The sequence below is a fragment of the Triticum aestivum genome, chromosome 7B (genome assembly GCF_018294505.1).
Source record: "Triticum aestivum cultivar Chinese Spring chromosome 7B, IWGSC CS RefSeq v2.1, whole genome shotgun sequence".
NCBI classification, from domain to species: domain Eukaryota; kingdom Viridiplantae; phylum Streptophyta; class Magnoliopsida; order Poales; family Poaceae; genus Triticum; species Triticum aestivum.
Window position 1 is genome coordinate 156,570,072 of NC_057813.1, and position 19,601 is coordinate 156,589,672.

General features: G+C 49.4%; 1 protein-coding gene across 1 annotated transcript; it reads left to right on the forward strand.

Moving 5' to 3' along the window:
* The first annotated feature begins 214 nt into the window (after positions 1-214).
* On the forward strand, positions 215-3,078 carry LOC123156605 (aspartyl protease family protein At5g10770-like). Its single transcript, XM_044574753.1, has 3 exons — positions 215-386; positions 1,634-2,205; positions 2,320-3,078. Exons 1-3 carry the CDS (start codon positions 215-217, stop codon positions 3,058-3,060), a joined length of 1,485 nt encoding a protein of 494 aa, XP_044430688.1. The 3' UTR covers positions 3,061-3,078.
* Positions 3,079-19,601: the final 16,523 nt, after the last annotated feature.

The window sequence follows — 19,601 nt, forward strand, 5'->3', positions numbered from 1 at the left end:
GGCTCGCATCATCCTCCCTCATCGGATCCATCGCGCCGAGGCGGCAGCCAAGCTCCTGCTCGGCTCGTCCGAGGCGCAAACCTTGGCAACAGCGACGCCTTCGTGATTATGTCGAACCTGATACGATGCCCCGCATCCGCCTATATAAGGATTCGGATCACTGCCGCTCCATTCATTCACCTGTGCGAGACAAAGACCTTGAGCTGTGCTTGCAATGGCTTCGTCCCGACTGCCGTCGCTCTACGGCGGCCTGCTGGTGCTGGTGCTGGTCCTCCTCTGCGGCGGCGCTCTGGCGGCTCCGCCGAAGCGCTACCTCTCCGTCAGCCTCGACCAGGTGGTCGCCTCCAAGGCTCGAGCCCAGTGCTATGATCCCTCCTCGTTTTCAGGTATGGGTCAGAGCACTACACCTGTACAAAAATACACCAAAGAAAAGGTATGGAGTACTACGGGTGTGAAATTACGGTAGAAACTTCTGATGCTTCGTTTAGAAAAAAAGAGATGTTGCTGCTTTCTCGGGAGAGTGATTTTTCTACCATGCACGAGATATATCATGCATGCATTCACCAGCTGTCTTTACTTTGAGATTTGTGGCACGTTTTCGGATTTTTGATACGTTTTGTCTTGTTTGAAAATACTACATGTTCCTTTTTCTTTTTTCAAAGTTTATTGTCGTGTTTTATTGTGTACCAGCAAATTCGCTAGGAAAGAACGCACTCTTATTTGTGGTACGCAACGGAATATTATGACACATTTTGAAAGAAGAAAGTCAATGAAAACGCTCGGCGACAGTATGGAATAAAACAAATTTTGCCACACAAACTAAAGAACGTGTGATATGAATCTCAAAGCAGACAGAAATAATTTCCATACTTTTCTTGCATTTTTTTTATTTCCATCCTTGCCGGGCTCTTTGTGACAACTTTCCTGGGGTCTTTTCAATATTTTGACCCTTTCAGAAAACTTTCGCACAAAATGAATTTCACAAAACTATTTCACGATCTGACCCTTTTGGTAACGCCAAAGATGCTGCCGTTGCTTCTCTATTTAAAAACGTCGAGCTAGCTAGCGTTGCTGGCCTGGTCGAGGCGCTACGTGGCAGGGCAGAAACGGCAAAGTATGCTGCGTTGTTGGAAACGCCAAGGGTGCCTGGCGTTGCTGCCCAAGCATGAAACACCAAGGGGTTTGGCGTTTCAACTACCTTGTCCATATTGCCATTTATTTATGAAGTGCAGCAACGCTAAGTAGCTCGGTGTTTCTAAATAGAGAAGAAACGCCACGGCCTATGACGTTGCCAAAAGAATCAGATCATGAAATAGTTTTATGTGGAGTTCATTTTATGCGAAAGTTTTCTGAAAGGGTCAAAATAGTGAAAAAGGCCTCGCTTGGGCAACTCCGCACAAAACATCTAAAGTGTGAAGCAAATCTATACGTATACAGCTACATCTTTTTTTTTGAGAAATATATACAGCTATATCCATCCACTAGATCACTACGCGTATTATAATTTGGCGAAAGTTTTAATTTAGGCACAAATAGGTTTTAGAATGTTATAAGAACAGAAACATTTACTTTTATCATTATTACAGAAAGAGCAATACATATATGTAACATGTGATATGTAAATGATTGACAGGCGAGACTTCTGGGAACAAGTTCGCCATCCATCCATCTTGCAGCACGGCCGAGCAGGCGGGACGCAATCGCGACATCGCCAGCCACGACAGAGCCCGTCTGAGCACCATCCGCCAAAGGTCTTACCCTTCAGCCATGCCTCCGATGGCCATGCCTCCGATCCCTCCGTTCTTTTTCCCGCCAAGCCCCACACCAGGTTCAGCACCAGCAAAGGGCATGCCTCCGATGTTACCGGTCGTCGCCTTCCCTCCGATGTTCTTCCCGCCAAACCCCGCACCATCAGAGGGGATGCCTCCAGTCCCAGCCGTAGCCTTCCCTCCGATATACTTCCCGCCAGCCCCTGCACCAGCGGAGGGGCCGTCCGTCACCATCCCGGACATCCCGGGGACCAGCGGCTACAACATATCGGAGTTTATCGTCGTCGTTGGCTTCGGCACGCCGTCTCAGCCATCTGCTCTGTTGTTTGACACCGGTAGCGACCTGTCGTGGGTCCAGTGCCAGCCGTGCACGGGCCACTGTTACCAGCAAAACGGCCCGCTCTTCGACCCGACCAAGTCTTCCACCTACGACGTGGTGCGCTGTGGCACGCCAGAGTGCTCGGTGGCCGGCGGCATGTGCAACGGCACCACCTGCCTCTACCAAATCGGCTATGGCGACGGCTCGTCCACGTCCGGTGCGCTCTCACAGGAGACGCTGACATTCTCCTCGTCGCGTACGTTCTCCAGCTTCCCGTTTGGATGCGGCACCACCAACCTGGGTGACTTTGGCAGCGTCGACGGGCTGCTTGGCCTCGGCCGTGGCCAGCTTTCGCTGGCCTCGCAGACGGCCTCCTCGTACGACGGCACCTTCTCCTACTGTCTTCCGTCTCACAACATGTCGAGGCCCGGGTTCCTCAGCATCGGCGCCGCCCCGGACACCGGCAAGGTCCAGTACACGGCGATGATCAAGAAGCCGCAGTACCCGTCCTTCTACTTCGTGGAGCTCGCGTCCATCAACATCGGTGGCTACGTCCTGCCGGTGCCGCCATCCGTGTTCACCAGCAAGGGCACGCTGCTCGACTCCGGCACCACCCTCACGTACATCCCCTCGAAGGCCTACACCTTGCTCAGCGACCGCTTCAAGTTCACCATGAAGGGGTACAAGCCGGCGCCGCCCTCCGAAGAGCTCGACACCTGCTACGACTTCTCCGGCCACAACGCCATCTTCATACCGGGGGTGTCGTTCAAGTTCAGCGACGGAGCCGTGTTCGAGCTCGACTTCTTCGGGATCATGATGTTCCCTGATGACGCGCAGCCGGCCTACGGGTGCCTCGCGTTCGCGGCCGACGATGATTCCTTCTCCATCATCGGCAACACGCAGCAGCGTTCCGCCGAGGTGATCTACGATGTTGCAGCCGAGAAGATTGGTTTTGTTCCCTTCAGTTGCTGATTTCCTTCCTGGTAGAAAAGTGACCCACGCGCATCACCACTCTACGTACCTACATGTGCCTGTAATTCTGTATCGTGTACTGTTTGTTTTCGATTTCCAGCTATGAATAAAGGGGTTGAGGCGGTGTGTGCATATGGAAAACGTTTGCCCAGCTGATTTGAGAAGAATTCTTGGTCGCCCGCACAACCGACCACGTCTCCCGTCCTATCATGCACAAAAGAATTCATAAAGGCATGGCGGCAGGTATCAGCTGCCAAATTGCACAGAAAACAAGTTTCATTGTCTGCAATATGTCACTGGCAGAGTAGTTCTCCTGCCGGGATTGAATTTTTGGCCAATCTCCACGCAAAATTTTTGACGTTTCCACGCACATTAGCTTTCCATAGTTTCTGCCATTGTTTCTGTGAAGCCCTAGTCTCAGAGTTACTCTCTCGATTCTCCAATCAATCTTCTCTCCTGCGTTTTGTTTCAACTAGCAAACAATAAGCAGAGCGAACTGAAAAGGGAAACCTTTCCACTCGGCGCACCGGCCGAACGCGGCGCCGGACACACACGCGTCGTTGGATCTGACTTGATCGAACTGACCAGTGCGACACGCAACCACCCGTGGCTACTTTAAACGTGTCCTCGTGCGGGCCCCATAAAAAAGCGGCAGTGACCTTATCTTCTTGTTCCCATCCCCTTGCATCTTTTCCACCGCTCAACTCTCCCTGCCTTCTCTCTCTTCGTTTCTTTTCTCCACCACCACATCCAGGAAGTGCGGAGCCGTGGTGATGCGCTGGAGCTGCAACCAACGGCGTGCTGGAGCAGCAATCGACGGTGCACTGGAGCTGCGGCGGTGCTTAGCTGCGGCAATGCGCTGGTGTTGCGGCCGGCGGCGTGCTCAGCTCCCCTACATCCAGCGTGCTAGGAGCCTACCCCCACCCCTGGTTTCACTCCGGCTAGCCGGCGCTACCCTCGTACCAGTTGCTACAACCGCCGTTTTGATTTGCTGGAAGCAGCTCCATTTTTTGCTACAACCATTGTCTTTTGCTTTTGCTGGCAGAACACCCAATTTTGCATTTTTGCTATCAGTGGCATTTTGCTTTGCTGGAAGCGGCTCCATTTTTTTGCTACAACCACCTTTTTTTGCTTTGCTAGAAGAACACCCAATTTTACATTTTTGCTATCAATGGCGTTTTGGTTTGCTGGAAGCAGCTCTAATTTTTGCTACAACCACCGTTTTTTGCTTTGTTGGAAGAACTCCCAATTTTGCATTTTTGCTACCAATGGAGTTTTGGTTTGCTGGAACCCGTTTCGATTTTTGCTACCACCGTTGTTTTGGTTTTTGATAGAACATCACCCTATTTTTGCTGGAAGATTTTTTGCTACAAGCAGCCATCCGAATGCTACAACCGGCACCTTTTTTTGCTACCATCGGCAAACGGCTGAGTTGTGACGGCAGAGGTAGCGCCCTATTTATTTGCATCAACCAGCGAGAACGACAGATACTTTCATCGGCGGCGTGGGCCTTTTTTTTGCTGCAACCGGCACGACAACGAGCTATGCGGACGTTTCTGCGTGCGGTGACGAGGAGGACGGTACCAGCGGCGGCACGATCCGGCAGCGACAGCGAGGGCGGCGACCAACGGCGAGGGCGGCGACCGGTGGTGAGGGAAGACGAGGAGGCGAGGCGGTCGGCGCGTGCGGGGGCGGCGCTCTCTTACCTCTCCTTTTTCCTCGTGCAGGAGGTTGAAGATGAGGGAAGGACGGGGACAGTTCCAGATCTGATGGTTGTGCTTGTGCTAATCAAACGGCCACGGGCTGACCGGCCGAAAAGTTAGACCGGTGCGCCGGCGCCTAGCATCACCCAACTGAAAAACACCATCTCTCGTAATGCCATGCCTATGAGTCGCTGGTCCTCGAGGTGCTCAGGGGAATACTTAAAATTGCATCAGCTTCAACCCGATTCATGTGATAGTGAACAACTACGTGATTCCAACTTCGAGTCGGACCCTCGACCAAATCTGAAACTAGGAAAGGGTGGTCATTTGAAGCTGGGTGTAACGCTCAAAGCATATAATCTCTAGGGATCCAGTTGTGGTTCCATAGTAAAGTGGACTCGCCATCACCGATCCTCAGGATCAATCCCTGTTTAAGGGACCTCGGGATGGCGCTCTCTTCCCCTCCTCTCGCGCTCCCCCCCTTGGGGCGTCGCCGGCTCGCGGCTCCCCTCCGTCGGCGTCCAAGTCCCGTGTGAACCCCAGCCCCCTTCCTCCCTCATGCCTCCCTCCGGGCTCCCCGCCGGCGGCGGGGCCCGACCCCCTCCCTCCCGTGTCTCCCCCTCCCAGCCCGGTGGCCCTGGAGGCGCCCCGGGCTAACCGGTTTTGGGCTTTGGGCTCGGTCGATTCTGGCTCCGAATCCGACTCCGAGGTCCCTTCTCCCCTTCCCCGCCCGACCTCGGTGGCTGAGTCGTCGTCTCTAATGGCGGCGGGTCGCCGGCGTAAATTCGCTCCGGGGGGCCGGGGCCGGCCGGTCGTGGTGGGTGTGGGTTCGGATGGTTGGTGCCGTGTTGGCCGTGGGCGCCGGCGCGCCGCCTCTTGGTCGTCGGATCCCTCTCTGGTGGGCCCTGGGGTGGCTGTCCTTGATTCGCCGGCTCCTTCCCCACCGGTGGCGGTTCGCCCTGGCTCGCCGCCGTCCGTGGGCCTTCCCTCCCCGGCGGCGGCGGCGCCGGCGCTAACCCTAGATCTGGGATCGGGGCTGGCGCTGGTGCCCCGGGCCGTGGGTCGGGCTCCTCAGGTTGGTGCTGGGCCGTGTGGGCCTGTGCTTGTCCCTCCGCTGGGTTCCGTGGTCGATTTCCCCCCTCGTTTCCATGCCTCTTGGACCAAGGCCGGCCCAATTGCGTCCCTCTCTCCCTTCGGCCCCTCTGGGTGAGCCCGGCCTGTCTGGCACTGGCTTTATATGGGTCCGGAGGGGTTCGGCTCCCCCTTTTCTAGGGTTTCCTGCTTCTGCCGCGGACTTGCGACGGTGCCGCTCCCCCATCCGCCGCTTCGTCAGATCCACGCCTCCTCCTCCCCTCCTTCTCCCCTTCGCGTCGGTGGCTGCGATGGATCGCTCCCGCGGGTCCTCCAGTGAGGCTGTCTCTGGTCTCAAGCGGGGGCGGGACGGTTCTAGTGACGCCGCTGCGGATCTGGAGTATGAGGCGTCGCTCCGCGCTAAGCTCCAGGCCTCGCGGTCGGAGACGGGCGCCGCGTCCCCTCGTGCGTCTGGATCCGGGCCGTCGGCACCTCCGCCCCTGGCGCCCTCTGCTCCGGTGCCTATGGCCGATCCCTGGGAACAGGCGGCGCGGGGGAGCCGGGCGGGTTCTTCGGGACCTTCCTCGTCTCCTTCCTCGCTTGCCCCCTCGGGTGGGCCACCGCGGGCGCCGGCGGTGGGCGGTGGCGGGCCGTCCCGCTTCGTCCCTCGTGGCGGCTCGGGGGCCCCTGTCTAGCGCCCGTTCGGTGCGGCTGCGGGGCGTGGTGCTGGCGCTGGGGCCGGTGGTGGTCCTCCTGGTGATGGCATCCTGCCCCGCCACCCTCTCATGGCGCGAGTCGCAACTCCTCTCACTCCCAGGTTTCCAATCCCATCCTCACCTGCTTCGCGTGTCATTGCCCTGGCCACTTTCAATCCCGTTGCGAGAATCCTCCATTCTGTCTCATTTGTAGGGAGGACGGTCACCTCACGGTGGACTGCCAAAGTAGGGTCAAGCCTCCCTCTTTCATCCACTACGGTATCGGCCTCCCTGGCTGCTCGTTCTTTGCCCTGGACAAGGAAGTTCCTGTTGCTGCCCCCAACCCCTCGCTGTCCAATGTTGGTGTCATTTCTGTTCAGGACAAGCGCATCTCTCCGCAAGCCCTCCTGGACGAACTCCGTTTGTGGGATGAAGGTGGTTGGGATTGGTAGATTCGCCAACTCTCTGATTTCGAGTTTGCGGCCACTTTTCCTTCTAAAGAGAGTCTTCGCATGATGTCTTCCTGCACCAGCTTCACACTTCCTCTGAACCAACTTGTGGTCTCGGTCAAAGCTGCTTCCAATGGGTCAAAGACCATTTCCTCTCTATCTGATGTTTGGGTGTTAGTGGATGATGTGCCTCCCAGCATGCGCACCTCGTCTTTCCTGATGGCTTTTGGGGTGCTGATTGGGAAACCAATTGAGGTTGACCCAGCTTCGCTATCTGTTCTTGGACCAGCTCGGCTTCGGGTGTGGTGTGTGGACCCGATATGCATTCGTGGCACTGTTGATGTTTTCCCGGCGGCTGGTGGTTTTCGTCTTCGGGTCCGGGTGGAGGGTGCCCCAGGCTCTGACTCCCCTCCTCCTCCCCCTCCCCCCCGGCCTCGGGTGATGATGATAAAAGCAAGGAGGGTGGTGGGGGTCTTGAGGACTCGTTGAATGGTACGGATCCTCGTTTCACCCAGTCTGCGTGGGATGGGCTGTCTCCTGCTGAGCAAGAACTGATGAAGGATTGTGCTCCGGCTCCGGCGGGTGGTGGGGTTCGGGGCTCGGGGCCTGGTGTGGAGGGTGGGCCGGCGGCTGCGGGTGGATCGAAGGGCACCCCCCTGTCGGCGGCGTGCTCCAACCTGCCCGCTCGCCCCACCTCCCCTTCGCTCTCCGGCATTGAAGACCTACCTCCGGTGGGCCCTTCGGCGGCCAAAAAGAGGAAGAAGTCCTCGGTGAAGAAGTTCTCCGCGAAGAGCAGGGCCTCGGGGGACTCCAGGCAGTCCGCGGCTGGGCTCTGTCGCCGGCTGGAGGTGGATCTGGGGGCGGCCTCGGGCCCGTCTTCGGCTGCTGCTTCTCCTGGTCGGGCCCCCCCGGTGCCTGTTCGCTCCCCTGCCTCCACCGCTCGCAAGAGTGGCCGTGTCTCCAACAGTGGCGAACGTGTGGTGGATCGGGCGGCTCGGCGTGCGGCGGCGCGCGATCTTCCTCCCTCAGGTTCGGGCTCGCTCCCATCTCCGTCCCCCCCTTTGGCTCCGTCTCCTGTTAGGCTAGTTTTACCCTCTCAATCCGATGAGCACCTCATTACGATATTAGATGATGTGGGGATTTGTTTAGACGCTAGCTTGGGCTCCCCTTCCTCTTTGTTGCAGCTGATCCGTGCTAATGAGCGTGCCCAGGCTGATATTGCAAAGGCCAAGGAGGCTGGTGCTGGGGTGTCTGCCCCTCTGGTTGTGGCCGGAGGGGCACCGGAGGAGGCTGACAGGGGTCAGGTGCCTCCGGTTCAGAAACGCGGGGCTGGGAAACGTGCTAAAACCTGCAAGGCTCCGTGCAGGTCGAGTCTTCGAATTAAAAACCTCTCCTTCAGATGAAGGCTTTATTTTGGAACATCAGAGGGTTCTGCGCTAGGGGGCGCAGGGACCAACTGAAGGATTTAGTGCGTGCCGAAAAAATTGATTTTATTGGCCTCGTTGAGACCCTTAAACCATCCTTCTTTCCTTCTGAACTTTCGGCTATTGCTGGGATTGATAAATTCAGGTGGAATTCTGTGGCCTCCGTTGGCCAGTCAGGTGGCTTTCTCTTGGGCACTAATAATGATACTTTCGATTTTGTGGCTTTTGACCATGGCATTTACTGGGCTAGTGTGGTAGTTTCCCTTCGTTCCAACAATACCCTTCTCGAACTTATGGTGGTCTATGGTCCGGCTGATCATTCCCTGTCTCAAATATTCTTGGATGAGATTTTTACTAAAATAGACTCCTGTCAGCTCCCCCTCTCGATTGGGGGTGACTTTAACCTGTTAAGATACCCTTCTGATAAGAGCTCTGCCAATTTTTCTTGGGTGTTGGCTGCGGCCTTTAATGCCTTCATCAGGGATACGGCTATTCGTGAAATTCCGAGGGTTGGGGCCCGTTACACTTGGACTAATCGACAGGCGTGTCCGATTCGCTCGGTTCTTGATAGAGTTTTTATCTGCCCTGCTTGGGATGGTCTCTTTCCTCGATGCTCACTTCGTGCCCTCCCCATTGTTGGCTCTGATCACGCTCCCCTTATCCTAGACGACGGATTTCGTCCCAGTGGCTGCCAAAGATTCCAATTTGATGCGTCCTGGCTATTAGTGGAGGGGTTTCCTAGTATGTTGGCTCAGAAGATCTTGGACTGTCTAATCTCTCCCCACCGTACCTTTGGCCCTATGGATGATTGGCATCATGTCTCGTACTTCCTTCGCAAATTTCTTAGGGGCTGGTCCAAGAACCACTTTGCTGAGGCGAGGCGCGATAAAGTTAGGCTGGGCGCCCAAATTAGCGCTCTTGACAACCGTGCGGATAATGGTGGGCTCTCGGAGGCCGAGTGGCAAGTTCGGTATGGCCTTGAGAAGGCGCTTCTGGATATCCACCGCCAAGAGGAAGTTTATTGGAAGCAAAGGGGCACGATTAATTGGACCCTTAAGGGTGATGCGCCCACGGCTTACTTCTTCGCCATTGCGAATGGTAGACGGCGTAGATGCCTGATCGATAGTCTCATTATTGATGGTGTTAGGGTCTCGGACCCATCGGTCATTCTTCGGCACGTTGTACAATTCTTCTCTAATCTGCTTGCGGCTAAACCAGACCTCGGATTCTCGCTTGCCCCGGGCTTCTGGGCCCCCCTTGATAGGGTTTCGCCCGCTGATAATGAGCTCCTGCTTATTCCCCCTTCTGAGGAGGAAATTTTTGACACTATTCGGACTGCCAACTCTAACGCGGCTTCAGGCCCCGATGGTTTCTCCATCCCTTTCTTTCGACAGTTCTGGCCCCAACTAAAAGGCCTCATCTCTGCTGTCATCCAAGGGTTTTGGCTGGGCACTGTTGACATGTCTAGACTTAACTACGCTGTCCTCACCCTCATACCTAAAATCAAGGGCGCTGATCTCATCTCCCAGTTTCGGCCTATTGCTTTAATCAACAACTTTGCCAAGATGCCTGCTAAGGGCATGGCCACTAGGCTGTCTCCCATAGCGCATCGGACCATTAGCCCTTTCCAGTCTGCTTTCATCAAAGGGAGGTTCATCTTGGACGGGGTGCTTTGTTTACATGAGATAATACATGACCTGCGGGTTCGAGGGACCAAGGCGGTGGTCCTTAAGCTTGATTTTGAGAAGGCTTACGATTCGGTGAGTTGGAACTTTCTTCGGCAAGTCCTTCTGGCTAAGGGTTTCGAGGGGCCTGTAATGCACCGCCTGATGCAGTTGGTTTCTGGTGGACACACGGCTGTGGCTGTCAATGGTCAAACTAGCAAGTTTTTTGCTAACGGTAGGGGTCTCAGACAAGGGGATCCAGCATCTCCTTTGCTTTTCAATTTTGTGGCTGATGCTTTATCTCGCATCCTTTCTCGAGCTGCGTTGGCCGGTCATATTACCCCGGTGAGCTCTCACCTTATCCCTCATGGCATCTCTCATCTTCAATATGCGGACGACACTATCATTTTGATGGAGCTCAATGAGAACAGTCTCACCAATCTGAAATTCCTTCTGCTTTGCTTCGAAGCGCTTTCAGGCCTTAAAATCAATTTTTCCAAGAGTGAGGTCGTTGTGACTGGGGTTTCGGACCTGGAGGCGCAGCGGGTGGCCCACCTTCTGAACTGTTCTCTTGGGTCCTTTCCTCTCAAGTATCTAGGCCTTCCCATCTCCCCGGTTAAGCTTCTGGCGAAAGACTTCGCCCCGGTGGTCACCAAAGTTGGCAACAGAGTATTACCTTGGCGAGGTCGATATAATACGCAAGCGGGCAAGGTCGCCCTTACCAATTCTTGTCTTTCTTCACTCCCAATGTTCTTGATGGGCTTCTATCTTCTTTCTAATGGGGTTCATTCTGGTTTCGACAAGCATAGGGGTGCTTTCTACTGGAATGCTGCGGATAATAAACGCAAATATAGGTTGGTCAGATGGGACACTATATGTCGCCCCAAGGACAAAGGGGGCCTTGGCATTATTAATACGCGGGTTATGAATAACTGTCTCCTGATCAAATGGTGGTGGAAGATAATGACTCTTGAGGAACCTCCGACCTGGCTCTCGATCCTAAAAGCTAAATATTTCCCCTCCTCGAGCCCTATGTTTGCTCCTGCTTCTGGTGGGTCTCAATTCTGGCGTCAACTGGTTAAAGTCCGGCCGATTTTTCGGTCCCTTGTCAAGTTTGTTGTCAGGAACGGTAAGTCCACTCGGTTTTGGCTTGATTGGTGGGTCGGGGATTCCACGCTGGTGGTTGCTTTTCCGGCTTTGTTCTCTTACTGTGATGATGCTGAGATTTCTATCTTTGAGCTCTCGGCTAAGGGTTGGGTTTTAGATTTTCGGCGTTCTCTTTCCCCTGTAGAGTTGGAAGATTGGCAGCGCCTTACTGCTTGCTTCCCCCTGCTCTCGGAGGAAGAGGACTCCGTGGTGTGGCCCCTTTCCTCCTCGGGGCGCTTCTCGGTTAAATCGGCCTATTCTAAGCTTATCCCTGGTGGACACTCGGTCAAGTTCAAAGATATCTGGTCGGCTCGAATCCCACCTAAGATCAAGATCTTTCTTTGGCAAGCTGTTCGCGGTAAGCTTTCGGCGGCTGACCAGATTAAGAAAAGGAACGGGCCGGGTTCCGATAGATGCGTGTTATGTGGGGCGCTGGAGAACACCGAACATATTTTTTTCATTGCTCCTTAGCGAAACTTATGTGGTGCTGCATCAGACTTTGGCTGCATGTTAACTGGTTCCCCTCCTCCTTTGAAGACCTGAGGCAGTGTGTCAATCTCTTATCTGGACAATCTAAAAGGGTTTTCTTAGTTGGCTGGGCTGCGATAGGGTGGTCGTTGTGGACTACTAGGAATAAGTTCTCGATTGAGCGTATCTTTCCGGCTAACCCTGTCAATTGCTTATTTAAAGCCAATGGTTTTTTGCAGCAGTGGAGATTATTGACTAAAGAGGGGGACCTCCAGGCTTTCGACGCCATGCAATCCAAGATGAAATCTACGGCATCTTCCCTTCTTCGGCGATCTTTGAGGACGGCTTCCTGATCTTCTCTTTTACGATATCTAGTTCTATGCTGGCCTGCGTGCCATGTGAGGCTGGTGGCCTTGTAATGCTACTTAACTTCCTTGGTGTTTAAACTCTGTTTGGGTGTCGGGTGCTGGTGATGTACTCTGCCTGGTGGCTTTATTTATAAAGTCGGGCTCCTGCCTTTTCTCTAAAAATCCCTGTTTAAGTACCTCTAACCCTGCATGTACTGATCGCCAAACCTGAGATGGTTGGGACCCTAGCTCCGAATCCAAAAGATTAACTGAGGGGAAATATTTAGCTTTTAGGATTCTTGCACTAAGTGAATCTGGGTCTTGTAGTATCCTCCACCATTGCTTTGCTAACATGGCGAGATTAAACAGTTCTGTGTCACAAAAACCTAATCCTCCCAAATACTTAGGCATGGTCAATTCTTCCCAAGACACTCACACGGTCTTCCTGCGGCCCCAATTTTTTTTCCGAAGCATCGTATCCACTTGCTTGCACAGATCTCGGGGGAGAAGAAAGCATGGCATGGAGAAAGTTGGGATCGCCTTCGTGATCGATGTGATCAATATCTCCTTCCCTGATGATGCCATACAATGTTCAATATAGCCCTGAACTTTTGACCATAACCTATCTTTAATATATTTGAATGAACCCTTCTTGCACTTCCCCACATCTGATGGTAGCCCGAGATACCGTTCATTCAAAGATTCATTGAAGACTGTAAGAATGTTTTTTATGATATTTCTTTGGTGCTCCAGACAACCTTTCCCAAAGAAAATAGATGATTTTGCCAAGTTAACTTTCTGACCAGACGCATCACAATATTGCTGAACCGTGTCTCAAATAATGGTTGCAGCCTCTTCATTTGCTTTGAACATGAGCAATTATCGTCCGCAAACAAAAGGTGATTCACTGCCGGTGCCGTGGGTGCAACTTTTACTCCCCGCACATTCTCATTGGTTCCTTTGCACTTCAGCAAACATGAGAATCCTTCTACCGCTAAAATTAATAAACAAGGGGAGATTGGATCTCCTTGGCGGATCCCCCTAGATGGCCTAAACTCCTCCTGTCAGACACCATTTAACAGGATAGAAAAAGACATGTCGTCACACATTGCATTATCTTGCTGAGCCAACTTGGATGCAACCCAATTTTAAGCATAACAGCCTCCAGGTAATTCCATTCCACTCTATCGTATGCCTTCATCATGTATAACTTAAATGCACAATGGGAGTTATTCTTACTCCGGGACCTTTTCATAAAATGAAGACACTCATATGCAGCTATAACATTGTCCATAATGAGCCTACCTTGAACGAATGCAGATTGCTCTTGGGATATAATCTCCTATCATGCATCTTATTCAACAAGCATTGTGTAGTATTTATTCACCTAAATGGCCTTATTTGCACTTAAGCGTATCCATGACCCCGCGAAGACCGTCAACGTCATCACTCCGCGCGCAGACATGGCATTGCCAGACTTATCCTTCTGATATCCACTGTTGGGAAATGTTGCATGGAAAACAAAAAAAATTCTACGCACACACAAGATCTATCCATGGAGATGCATAGCAAACGAGGGGGAGAGTATGTCTACATACCCTCGTAGACTGTAAGCGGAAGCGTTTAGTAACGCGGTTGATGTAGTCGAACTTCTTCAGGATCCAACTGATCGAGTACCGAACATACGATACCTCCGCGTTCAGCACACGTTCAGCTTGGTGACGTCCTCGCCTTCTTGATCCAGCAAGACGGTGAAGTAGTGGATGAGTTCCGGCAGCATGATGGCATGGTGACGGTGATGGTGAAGCTATCTCTGCAGGGCTTCGCCTAAGCACTACGAAAATATGACCGAGGGACGAAGCTGTGGAGAGGGGCGCGCAAACGGATAAGAGATTGTTGTGGCTTATGTGTGGCGCTCAATCCCACATATATATAGGCGGGGGAGAGGGAGCTGCCAAGGAGTTCGAATCCTCCTAGGGTTCCTTCCCTAGCTGCGCCCCCTTACCATATTTGCCGGAGGGGGAAAGGAAAGGGGGGAGAGGGAAGGAATGGGGAGGCCTAATCCTCCTCCTTCCTTTATCCCATAGGCCGTCTGCCATAGGGGGTGTACCAGCCCCTTGTGGGCTGGTGTGCTCCCCTCTAATGGCACAAAAGGCCCATCATCCTCCCGGGGCTTCCGGAACCCTTTCTGGTGATCCGATGACTACCCGGTGCACTCCGAAACTTTTCCGGTGTCCGAATATCATTGTCCTATATATCAATATTTACCCCCGGACAATTCCGGAGCTCCTCATCATGTCCGTGATCTCATCCGGGACTCCGAACAACATTCGGTCACCAACTCATATAACACTATATCGTCAGCGAACGTTAAGCGTGCGGACCCTACGGGTTCGAGAACTATGTAGACATGACCGAGACAACTCTCTGATCAATAACCAATAGCGAAACCTGGATGCCCATATTAGCTCCTACATATTCTACGAAGATCTTTATCGGTTGAACCTTATGACAACATACGTTATTCCCTATGTCTGTCGGTATGTTACTCTCCCAAGATTCGATCATCGGTATCTTCATACCTAGTTCAATCTCGTTACTGGCAAGTCTCTTTACTTGTTCCATAATACATCATCTTGTAACTAACTCCTTAGTCACTTTGCTTGCAAGGCTTCTTATGATGTGTATTACTGAGAGGGTCCAGAGATACCTCTCCGATACCCGGAGTGACAAATCCTAATCTCCATCTATCCCAACTCAACAAACACCTTCGAAGATACATGTAGAGCATCTTTATGATCACCTAGTTACGTTGTGACGTTTGATAGCACACAAGGTATTCGTTCAGTATCCGGGAGTTGCATAATCTCATAGTCGAAGGAATATATATTTGACATTAAGAAAGCAATAGCAATAAATTTAACGATCATATGCTAAGCTAATGATACGTCTCCAACGTATCTATAATTTTTGATTGTTCCATGCTATTATATTATCCATCTCGGATGTTTTATATGCATTTATATGCTATTTTATATGATTTTTGGGACTAACCTATTAACCTAGAGCCAAGTGCCAGTTTCTATTTTTCCTTGTTTTTGAGTTTTACAGAAAAGGAATACCAAATGGAGTCCAATTGACCTACCAATTTTTGGGAATTTTTTATGGACCAAAAGAAGCCCCTGAAGTAAAAGAGTTGGGCCAGAAGAGTCCCGAGCCATCCACAAGGGTGGAGGGTGCGCCCTACCTCCCTGGGCATGCCCACCTATCTCGTGGATGACTCGGACACCCCCTGACGTGAGACCAACGCAAAAAATTCCTATAAATACAGAAACCCCCAAAAATAAACCTAGATCGGGAGTTCCGCCACCGCAAGCCTCTGTAACCACCGAAAACCAATCTAGACCCTGTTCTGGCACCCTGCCAGAGGGGGAAACCATCACGGGTGGCCATCTTCATCATCCCGGCGCTCTCCATGATGAGAAGGGAGTAGTTCACCCTCGGGGCTGAGGGTATGTACCAGTAGCTATGTGTTTGATCTCTCTCTCTCTCTCTCGTGTTCTTGATATGGCACGATCTTGATGTATCGCGAGCTTTGCTATTATAGTTGGATCTTATGATGTTTCTCCCCCTCTACTCTCTTGTCATGGATTGCGTTTTCCCTTTGAAGTTATCTTATCGAATTGAGTCTTTAAGGATTTGAGAACACTTGATGTATGTCTTGCGTGGGATACCGTGGTGACAATGGGGTATTCTATTGATTCACTTGATGTATGTTTTGGTGATCAACTTGCGGGTTCCGTGACCTTGGGAATCTATGCATAGGGGTTGGCACACATTTTCATCTTGACTCTCCGGTAGAAACTTTGGGGTACTCTTTGAAGTTATTTGCGTTGGTTTGAATAGATGAATCTGAGATTGTGTGATGCATATCATATAATCATACCCACGGATACTTGAGGTGACATTGGAGTATGTAGGTGACATTAGGTTTTTGGTTGATTTGTGTCTTAAGGTGTTATTTTACTACAAACTCTAGGGTTGTTTGTGACACTTATAGGAATAGCCCAACAGATTGATTGGAAAGAATAACTTTGAGGTGGTTTCGTACCCTACAATAATCTCTTCGTTTGTTCTCCGCTATTAGTGACTTTGGAGTGACTCTTTGTTGCATGTTGAGGGATAGTTATATGATCCAATTATGGTATCCTTGTTGAGAGAACTTGCACTAGTGAAAGTCTGAACCCTAGGCCTTGTTTCGAAGCATTGCAATACCATTTTCGCTCACTTCTACCACTTGCTACCTTGCTGTTTTTATATTTTCAGATTATAAAAACATATATGTACCATCCATATCATATTGCACTTGTATCACCATCTCTTCGCCGAAGTAGTGCACCTATACAATTTACCATTGTATTGGGTGTGTTGGGGACACAAGAGACTCTTTGTTATTGGGTTGCAGGGTTATTTAAGAGAGACCATATTCATCCTGCACCTCCCACGGATTGATAAACCTTAGGTCATCCACTTGAGGGAAATTTGCTACTGTCCTACAAACCTCTGCACTTGGAGGCCCAACAACGTCTACAAGAGGAAGGTTGTGTAGTAGACATCAAGCTCTTTTCTGGCGCCGTTGCCGGGGAGGTTAGTGCTTGAAGGTATATCTTTAGATCTTGCAATCGTATCTTTTAGTTTCTTGTTTTATCACTAGTTTAGTCTATAAAAGAAAACTACAATAAATGGAATTGAGGGTGCCTCATATGCTTCATCTTTTTAATGTCTTTCGTGAAAATAAGGATTCCGAAAATTGTGCCCAAGTATTAGAAGAAGAATGCATTAAAAATGTTTGGCACTAAATCTTTGAATGATGAGCATGATTGCAATGTTGTTAGTATGAATTCCTTGAATATCCATGATGCTAATGATATGCAAAGCCACAAGCTTGCGGATTCTATGTTTGATGAATATGATATTTTTTGTCCCCCAAGTTTTGATGAGCAAATTTATTTTGATGATAGCATGCCTCCTATTTATGATGATTATATTGATGAAAGTGGGTTTGGAAGAGTGTTAACTTTAGTAAGTAATGATCCCACTATTTTGGAGGATGTTGAATCTTATAATATTTATGAAAGTGGATTTGGAGAGGTCATGACTTTATTTAGTGATGAATCCACTATTTTGGAAGAGGCTCCAATTGATTATGAGAACAAAGTTGCTATCTATGATGATTATTGTGATGCCATGTATGCTATAAAGAATAATGATAACCATGAAACTTTTCATCATGATTTTAATTTTCAATTGGATTATGCCTCACATGATAGTTATTTTGTTGAGTTTGCTCCCACTACTATTCTGAATGAGAAGAAATTTGTTTATGTGGAGAGTAATAAAAATTCTATGCTTGTGGATCATGAAAAGAATGCTTTATGTGATGGTTATATTGTTGAATTCATTCATGATGCTACTGAAAATTACTATGAGGGAGGAACGTATGCTTGTTGGAATTGCAATAATATCACGTTTCCTCTCTATGTGCTTAAAATCTTGAAGTTATGCTTGTTTTACCTTCCTATGCTAGTTGATTCTTGCTCCCATAAATTGTTTGATCACAAAATCCCTATGCATAGGAAGTGGGTTAGACTTAAATGTGCTAGTCATATTCTTCACGTTGCTCTCTTTATGTTTCAATTCTTATCTTTTATGTGAGCATCATTGTCATCACCATGCCTAGCTAGAAAGGCATTAAAGAAAAGCGCTTGTTGGGAGACAACCCAATATTTACCCCTACTGTTTTCATGTGTTCACATGATTAAGCTACTGTATTAATCATGTTTTATAGATTTGTTTCAATAAAGTTACAAGTAGAACCTTTGGGAAGACTTGGGTGAAAGTTAATATGATCTTGCTGTAAAAAACAGAAACTTTGTGCTCACGAGATTAGCTGTTATTTTTTTACAGAAGAGTGCTTTTGGATTGATTCTTTTTGCAGAAGATTAACAGGAAAATTCCTCACGTCCACCAATTTATTTTAGAATTTTTAGAGCAACATAAGTATTCGAGAGTTACAGATTACTACAGACTGTTCTGTTTTTGACAGATTCTGTTTTCTATGTGTTGTTTGCTTATTTTTATGAATCTATGAGTAGTATCGGAGGGTATGAACCATACAGAAGTTGGAATACAGTAGGTATTACACCAATACAAATTTAGAATGAGTTCACAATAGTACCAAAAGTGGTGATTTATTTTCTTATACTAACGGAGCTTACGAGTTTTCTGTTGAGTTTTGTGTTGTGAAGTTTTCAAGTTTTGGGTAAAGATTCGATGGTCAATGGAATAAGTAGTGGCAAGAGCCTAGGCTTGGGGATTCCCAAGGAACCCCAAGGTAATATTCAAGGACAACCAAGAGCCTAAGCTTGGGGATGCCCCGGATGGCATCCCCTCTTTCGTCTTTGTTCATCGGTAACTTGGAGCTATATTTTTAGAGCGTCATTTTCTTTTATTTTGTTTTGCTTGCTGTTTGAATAATATACCAAGATCTGAAATTCTTAAATGTTAGAGGGTCTTCACATAGTTACATAATTATTCGACTACTCATTGATGTTCACTTATATCTTTTGGAGTAGTTTGTTGTTTGCTCTAGTGCTTCACTTATATCTTTTAGAGCACGACGGTGGTTTTATTTTGAAGAAATTGATGAACTCTCATGCTTCACTTATATTATTTTGAGAGGATTTTATAAAAGCATGGTAATTTGTTTTGGTTATGAATTTAGTCCTAATATGATGGGCATCCAAGAGGGATATAATAAAAACTTTCATAGAAAGTGTATTGAATACTAAGAGAAGTTTGATTACTTATGATTGTTTTGAGATATGAAGATGGTGATATCAGAGTCATGCTAGTGGATTAGTTGTGAATTTGAGAGATACTTGTGTTAAAGTTTGTGATTCCTGTAGCATGCACGTATGGTGAACCGTTATGTGATGAAGTCAGATTGTCATCCTTTGTGTGGAGATCGGGATCGCGTGATGGTTAACTCCTACCAACCCTTCCCCTAGGAGTATGCGCGTAGTACTTTGTTTCGATGACTAATAGATTTTTGCAATAAGTATGTGAGTTCTTTATGACTAATGTTGAGTCCATGGATAATACACACTCTCATCCTTCCACCATTGCTAGCCTCTCTTGTGTCGCGTAATTTTCGCCGATACCATACACACACCATATACCTTCCTCAAAACAGCCACCATACCTACCTATTATGGCATTTCCATAGCCATTCCGAGATATATTGCCATGCAATTTTCCACCGTTCCATTTTGACACGCTCCATCATTGTCATATTGCTTTGCATGATCATGTAGTTGACATTGTATTTGTGGCAAAGCCACCGTTCATAATTCTTTCATACATGTCACTCTTGAATCATTGCACAACCCGGTACACCGCCGGAGGCGTTCACATAGAGTCATATTTTGTTCTAAGTATCGAGTTGTAATTCTTGAGTTGTAAGTAAATAAAAGTGTGATGATCATTATTATTAGAGCATTGTCCCATTGAGG